This window comes from Bison bison, unplaced genomic scaffold (assembly GCF_000754665.1).
Source record: "Bison bison bison isolate TAMUID 2011002044 unplaced genomic scaffold, Bison_UMD1.0 scf7180017864524, whole genome shotgun sequence".
Taxonomy (NCBI): Eukaryota; Metazoa; Chordata; class Mammalia; order Artiodactyla; family Bovidae; genus Bison; species Bison bison.
The window spans coordinates 3,939,645-3,947,510 of NW_011495075.1; the positions used below are offsets into that span (position 1 = coordinate 3,939,645).

Below are 7,866 nucleotides of genomic sequence, written 5' to 3' on the forward strand. Positions count from 1 at the left end.
GATTTCAGACACGTCATCGTACGCTGGGGCTTCAGGGCGAGCGTCCACAGGGAATCAGCACAGTAAGTAATTCAATAGTATGTGTACACCTTCTGCTGAAACCTTCCTTTAGCTTCACCCTATGGTACAAAAGAACGAGCTAATACATAACAGGAGAAACACACTGCTGGTCAGAGAGGACGAGAGAAGCCACGGTAACGGACGGCGCTGTGGGCAATGCGGAACCCCAGGCTGAAGCGGAGGCAGACTGAACACAGGCACCACCTCGCCTCCGTTCCTCCCTGAGCCCAGCAGGAGCTCCCAAACCTGCAGGTCATTCAAGTCAAAAGCAAAGCTGCCTCCATTTTTTTTTTAATATATGTCCATGAGAACTAATATTCTAAAACAGTATTTTATATTGGAAACAATTCTGATTTAAGCTTGGAAGCTCATAATCAGCATGTTCAGCACCTTATTTCTAAGGAACTGTACAGGTTCGGCTTCCTTCCTCACTGTACCTGTATCCGCTTGTGAGCGCACGTGCACATGCATGCACACACACACACACACACACAGTCTCAAGGCAGCGTTTATTAGAACAAGTTACCTGTGGCTGGAACTGAGGAACAGGTGGCCCTTGCATTCCTTGTGATTGCTCATCCATTGTCTGAAGCAACAGGAACTTCTGAACTCTGCAAAAAAGGTCAAGCCAAAATTTAAATAATGCAATCATTACCACGGCACGATCCACACTTGAGATGAGCCCAATGCTTCAAAAATGGCCATTAAGACATTCCCTGCTCTCACCTGCCATTTGGTAAATCCAAGCTCTGTTTGGCTAACACAAACAGTCATTGTCTCAACTCATTTTCTCAAAAGCAGCATTTCCTGCTTAGAAAATCCTGTTTTGTGCGATGAAATCCTCTCTTCTCCATAGATCACAGAGGCTCCCCCACTCCCTCCCCAGCATGAGAAGACAAGCACCATGGAAAGCTTCCTGCAGCCATGAGCAGTGCTTTAGATTCCCCAATCGTCCTCATCTCACACTCCACACACGTGAGCACTTGTGCTCTTCAGGTCCAACTGAACTGCTTCCTGTGATTTCCAGGCCTATGTTTAAAAGGCCAGTCCTCCTATGAGGACTTATGCAGACGTTCCTTGCAATTATAAGGTGTCCATCCGTTAATTCAGTAAACACAAGCTGAAGACCATACGCCAAGTCCTGCACAAGCTTAAGAGCTGGGCTATGAACCCAGCACAGCAAACACCCGTGTCCACTCCTGACTCTACACACCACCAAGTGTCTCTAGGCTCTTCCTAAGTGTAATTTCATAACTAAAATCTGTGGGTTAAAAAACTAAGGTCCGTTAGGACCAACAGATAGAGAAACTAAAACACACTTCCACTTCATTATGCCCTTTAAAAACCTGTAAAAAGGTCCTAGACATGGGTCATTTGTATTGCAAATATTTTTCCCATCCTGTGACTTGTCTTTTAAAAACCTTCCCAATGGCATCTTTTAATTAACTTGTTAACTTTTGAAATTTAACAAGTTCTAATTAACCAATCTTTTCCTTTACGGTTAATGCTTTCGTATACAAAATGCTTAAATATTTAGGAATTATTTTCCTGTTGTAAATTCACACACATTATCTTCCAACATAAGCTTTATTGCTCTACCTTTCATATTCCTATCTGCAATTGGCCTGGAATTAAAGTTTTGTACAATGTAAGGTGAAGTCAATATTCAGCTAGTTTTTCCACATGGCTATCCAACTGACTTCAAATCATTTACTGCAAAGATTATCCTTTATCCTCCCATATCTCACTACAGTGCTACTATACCAGCCTCAACATATATCAAATGACTGCACATATATATACTATACTAATGTCTGGTGTAGCTTTATTATAAAGTCTAGATATATGCCTAATCATATCTCTGATTTTAATATAAAGTTTAGAACCAGCCTGTTTGTTTCTACTTTAAAAAAAAAAAAAAAAAGAACTACTGGGATTTTGATTAGGATTACAAGAACTCTATAGATCAATCTGCAGAGAGACCTTTCATTTTAATAATATTGGGTCTTCAAACCCATAAACATAGGATATCTTATTAATAGGTTTAATTTCTTTCAAGAATGGCTTTCACTTTCCAAACTGGTCTTTCACATCTTTTTTTCAGGTTATTTCCTAAATATATCTCGATACTATTAAGTATTTTTATCTCAATTTTCTGATAGTGTACAGAAATACAAATAATTTCTGTATATTGACCCTTTATCTTACAAACCTGCTAAGCTCACTTAATGGTTCAAGTAGATTTTTTTTGTAGATTCTTGTCTTATTGCAAAGGCTAGAACCTCCAGTACAATGAACAGAATCAAAGACATCCTTTTCTTTTTCCTATCTGAGGACGAAGGCATTCAGTCATTCACCATTAAGTATGATGTAAGATGGACATTTTTCATAAATGCCCTAATTTATCAGGATGAGATAGTGCCCTTCTATTTTCACTTTGCTGGAAGATTTTATAAAGAATAGATGTTAGGTTTTCATCAAATTCTTCTGTGTCTGATCTGATTAAACACTTTCTTAAAATGCTGAATTTTGGTGGCTCTTTTATTTTGAATTTTGAACATTTATTTTGGCAAATGTTTAGCCAGTATTTCTGGAATGAACTCCCATTTAGTCATGATATATAATCATGTTTATGTATTGTTCAATTCAACTTTATATAGTGTTGGATTCAGGGAGAGAGAAGAAGGAAGGAGAATGAGAATCCCGGTAATGAATTAGAATACCTTTTAGTGTGAAATCTGAATCATTAAACAATCAAGAAACAATGACTTAAGGCTACACTGATTATTTAAAATGTGTATAAGCAACAAGGACACTTTTGCAAAAGGTAATATAAATTAAACAGTATCTCCAGCTTAGGAAAAGAAAAACTGTTACAAGCCAACTACACATCCAAGATGGTGTCTTACAACTTGCTGCTATAATTCTAATGCAGGACAGATTACTGCTCAAAACTGCACACTTCAGGACATCAAGAAACTGTCATTTTTCAAAGCAAGGTGACATCACAATAAAGACTTAAAAAAAAATAAATCGATATCATTAAAACCAGTATTTGACATCTAGTGCCCCATACAGTTTACATGAGACAACACAGGAAAAAGAAAAGGCCTCCTGGTCCGAAACCTCTATGAAACACTCCTTGCTGTAAGAAGCGGTCTTAGAGGGCCACAGTGAGTACTAGCACACCAAAGGGTCCAGGCGGGCCTGCAGCTACAAAAGCAAACAAAAAACTTCACTCACATTCAACTTACTTAGTCACAGAACGCTTTCTTTGTGCAGCATATTCTAATAGCCCACAGCTCAGCTAACTGTAAGAAGACGCTACGAGAAATGAGCTAGATTATAACAAAGTGGGTTTCATCATACCTCTTGATGTGTGCAATGCCTAAGCAAATAAAATTATAAAGAAAAGAAGGCAAAATGAAAAAAAAAAGAAACATAAAATTCAAAGACATCTCAGAAGTGACTAGCAGTCTGCGTCACTGCTACAGCATCCCAGACAAACAGCCCCGCTCAGTAAAGGAGCCTGAGTGGGCCTCCCATACTGCACATGGGCTTGGTAATACAATGAACAAGGAGCAAAAAAATGTGCTTTGCATAATATCTAACACGTCTCCAAGTGTCACTTGATTCTAACTGCTTCTGTTGAAAAAGAAAATATCAGTGTTTACATGCTGATCTGATATTATCATATTTTCAAAGGCCGTATATGCTTCTATATTATCTTTCAGGTAAGCCCCTTGTAAATAAAGACGTTTAATGCATAAGTGTTAGACATACATTCGGTCTTCTGGATCGTGAGTCCCAGGCTGCAGGGACTTGTGTTTGCTGTCCACAGCTCTGCTCCCAGCTTAGGCCAATGCTTGGCACAAAATGAGTGCTGAGCGAATATTTACGGAATAAATGAATGAATGTATCTCTATCAAAACATCAAGTAATAACTGCTACGGTTTAATAAGTCTAAAATCAATGGTGAGTAAAATTATGATCAAATTCAACAAATTTGGCAACCAGTCTTCCATCAAAAAAGGCTGCCCAAAGAAGGTGCTACCTGAACCGGGTTTTAAATGAGGAGGAGATACTCTCACAGGTTAGATAAGGCAAGGAAAACAGGAAATCTGGTGAAAGGAAAGAACACATCAAAATATCCAAAAGCAGAGCACAACATCATGTAAGTAAAATTAAAATTGGCAAGTGGTGAGAGATAGCTGGGGGGAGTCAGGCTAACTTTTATGATATCCCCTTTATTCAACTGCTATCAGAGAGCTAGTGCCGTGTTTCAAGCAGCCGAGGGAGGGAAGTGCCCTTTCAGAAATACAATCTTTCCTGCCGTATGACAGAGGAGAGGGGCTCACAACCGCAAGACAGACCTGTCAAGAGGCGACGGTAACAATCCAGACAAGAGGTGATAAGGGCCCTCACCAAGGTCCTCCGATTTGACCTCAGCCAGCAGCCAACACAACTCTCTCACTTTCTGGAAATGTTCTGTGCCCCATGTACTCTCATATAATAACTCCTTTTTCTGAGTTCCTTTTTCAATCTAACATTTATGTCCAAGTGCTGTATGGTATGAATCTTCTTTTTGTTTTGTAAACCTACATTCTTTCAGGTCATCCTTTCCAGTCCCATGACTTGATTACTATCCATCTACGATTACTCTGAAATTTATCTCATCTGTTCTGAGTTCTGAACCACAAACACAAATATCCAAATGACCACCTAGAATCGTCACAGTTTTTGAACAGAAGATTCCATCTGCCATTTCTAAAAAAAAAAAAAAAAGTTGCTAAGTTCTTTAATCATCTTTCTCTCCTTACATTATCACCACCTACTCAGCTGATCCAGCCCAAACCTCTCAAATTTCTGCATCTCAGGACCTCTTTATCTGAGAATCCCAAAGACCCCTTTTTTCTGCTCACACGGGTCATAAATATCCCTATTTCTCATATTAGAAATCAAAATAGAGCAATGCTTAAAATACATACTAATTCATTTACAAATAAGAGCAATAAATTATATGACTATAACACATTTTTATGAAAAATAGCTAACTTTGCAAATACTAGCTAGAAGAGAAGCACTGTTTTGCATTTTGTTAATTTCTTTAATGTCTATCTTCAGAAAAGCAGCAGCTTCTACATTCAAGTTGTTGAGATATGTTGTCTTGGCTGAGGTGTATTTTTAAAAATGTGGTCTTACAGATACACAGCTGCAATACCCACTGTGGATATTCTTCTTTAGCACTACAGCAAGCTTTACAAGTGGTAGATTTGTAAAGGTTAACTGCAACATGGACTCTCAAAACTTACCAATGAACTTTTGTACTCTGATGTGAAAGTCTAATGGGCTCTCTTGCCCTCTAAATAGATCCTCTATTCATGCACGATCTTATAACACCCGTGCATGTCACCTGGAAAACTTTAGCTCCGTGAGTTACACAGATCCACTGAATGTTGACCATTTCATTATACAACATTCATAAACACACTCAATAGTGTCACCACTCAGCTCATCAGAAATCTTCAAGTACCAGGAAGATGTCAAGGTCAGAGTGATGAATATAATTTTTCCAAAACTCCAACCTTCACTTTAGAAGTTCAAATTTCATCATGAGGAACAAATAATGGCACTTGTTTTCCCTTAAATGACAGGCAAACGTCTACAGAAGTCCCAAGTTTGAGTGTCGGTTTTTGTTTCAAGTAAAAACAGTGTCCGGTGAAAACATGAGCCGGCCAGGCGGCTCCTCCAACGACTGCAGAGACACGCCTCCTCGACACAAGCCCATCTGCTGCCACGGGGCTTCATGTCGGCCTCCCGCTGCATCACGCAGATTCAAGCACTTGTGCTCAAAGGTCAAAATGCGATCAAAAATAATACTCTTTAACTGCTTCATCAAATACAAGTTAAAAGGAAACTCGTCTTTTTTATACAGGTAGATAAGACAAAGACTAGTAGTTTGGTACCGCTGCACCAATTTAAGCTAAGGCATCCGTGCTTTTACAAACTTGCTGTTCAGTCACTAAGTCATGTCAAACTCTTTGCAACCCCATGGACTGCAGCACACCAGGCTTCCCTGTCCTTCACTATCTCCCAGAGTTTCCTCAACTCATGTCCACTGACTCACTGATGCCATCCAACATCCCATCCTTTGTCACCCCCTTCTCTACCTGCCCTCAACCTTTCCCAGTCTTTTCCAAGGAGTCGGCTCTTTGTATCAAAAACGTCTTAGTATTACAAAATCCTTTGTGCAGACCACAAGAATGAACCTCAAGGACCCCAGCCAACTCCTAACCCCCATGGTCCATCAAAGCAGACAGACCACACTTTCAGAAGCTCTGGTCTAGTCAAAAACCTAGAGTTCATCCTGACTGTCCCCTTCCATCATCTCTCTGCTCCCCACTCCAACACATCAGGAAATACCATTTCTGAAAATTTTCCATGCTCTTCTAGCGCCACTAATACAACCCTACAAGGTATCTCTGTATCTCTGCCAGGGATTACTCTCATATCCTATGAAGTGGCCTCTCTTTCTCCACTATTCTCTTCGCACTGATATTTGAAAAACACAAATCAACTCATGATGCTCCCATTGCTCTTGGGTTAAAATCCCAAGTGCTTGCCAAATACTGCAGGGCCCTCCCTGTAAGTCATCTCCAGCCACCTCTCCCACAGCAGGTCATCCCAGTCTCTCTTGCTGACTCCCTTCCATCAACACGAACCCCTCTTCTGTCCCTGAAACCACTGGCGTCCTCCCTGGCTTCAGGGCCTCTGTGCTCGCTGTATCCATGCTAAAAATCCTCTCCAAAGTAGGACCAGACCTCCCCCAGCCCACTTACCTTTCACATCATCACTCTATTCAGGTCTTTTGCTCATTTTTAAAATTTATACTGAGTTGTATGAGTTCCTTATATATTTTTGGAGATTAACCCCTTATCAGACATGTCATTTGCAAATATTTTCTCCCATTCAGTAGGCTCTTTTCATTTTGATTTCATTCTCTGTGCAAAAGCTTTTAAATTTGTTTAGGGCCCATTTATTTATTTTTGCTTTTGTTTCTCTCACTGGAGGAGATAGATCAAAAACTATATTGCTAAGATCAGTGTCAAAGAACACACTGCCTCTGCTTCCTTCTAAGAGTTTTATGGTTTCAGGCCTTACATTGAGGTCTTTATTTTTGTATATTGTATAAAAAAATTTTCTAATATCATTCATTTACATATAGCTTACCAGTGTTTGCAACACCATATACTAAAAGAGACTGTCCCTCCCTCACTGTACATTCTCGTCTCCTTTGTTATAGATTAACTGACCATATAGTTCAGTTCAGTTCAGTCGCTCAGTCGTGTCCGACTCTTTGCGACCCCATGAATCGCAGCACGCCAGGCCTCCCTGTCCATCACCGACTCCCGGAGTTCACCCAGACTCACATCCATCGACTCAGTGATGCCATCCAGCCATCTCATCCTCTGTCGTCCCCTTCTCCTCCTGCCCCCAATCCCTCCCAGCATCAGAGTCTTTTCCAATGAGTCAACTCTTCCCATGAGGTAGCCAAAGTACTGGAGTTTCAGCTTCAGCATCATTCCTTCCAAGACATCCCAGGGCTGATCTCCTTCAAAATGGACTGGTTGGACCTCCTTGCAGTCCAAGGGACTCAGGTTTATTTCTGGGCTCCGTATTCTAGCCCACTGATTTATGTGTATATTTCTGTCCCAGTTCCATACTGTTTTGATTACTGTAACTTTACAGCATAGTCTGAAATCAGACAGCATGATACTTCCAGCTTTGTGCTTTTTTCTCAAGAAT

At 40.3% G+C, this 7,866-nt stretch overlaps 1 protein-coding gene across 4 annotated transcripts in view; it reads right to left on the reverse strand.

Annotated features, from left to right (window-relative positions):
* The window catches only part of NEK7 (NIMA-related kinase 7), a 137,270-nt gene that overhangs the window by 80,700 nt on the left and 48,704 nt on the right, over positions 1 to 7,866 (reverse strand). For 3 of the 4 annotated variants that reach the window (XM_010831094.1, XM_010831091.1, XM_010831092.1), the window contains exon 2: positions 587 to 671. In XM_010831094.1, coding sequence (XP_010829396.1) covers positions 587 to 643 — 57 coding nt within the window. In that variant the 5' untranslated portion in view covers positions 644 to 671. Of the gene's footprint in view, positions 1 to 586; positions 672 to 7,866 lie in introns of those variants that run through there. The other variant, XM_010831093.1, reaches the window with a different exon arrangement.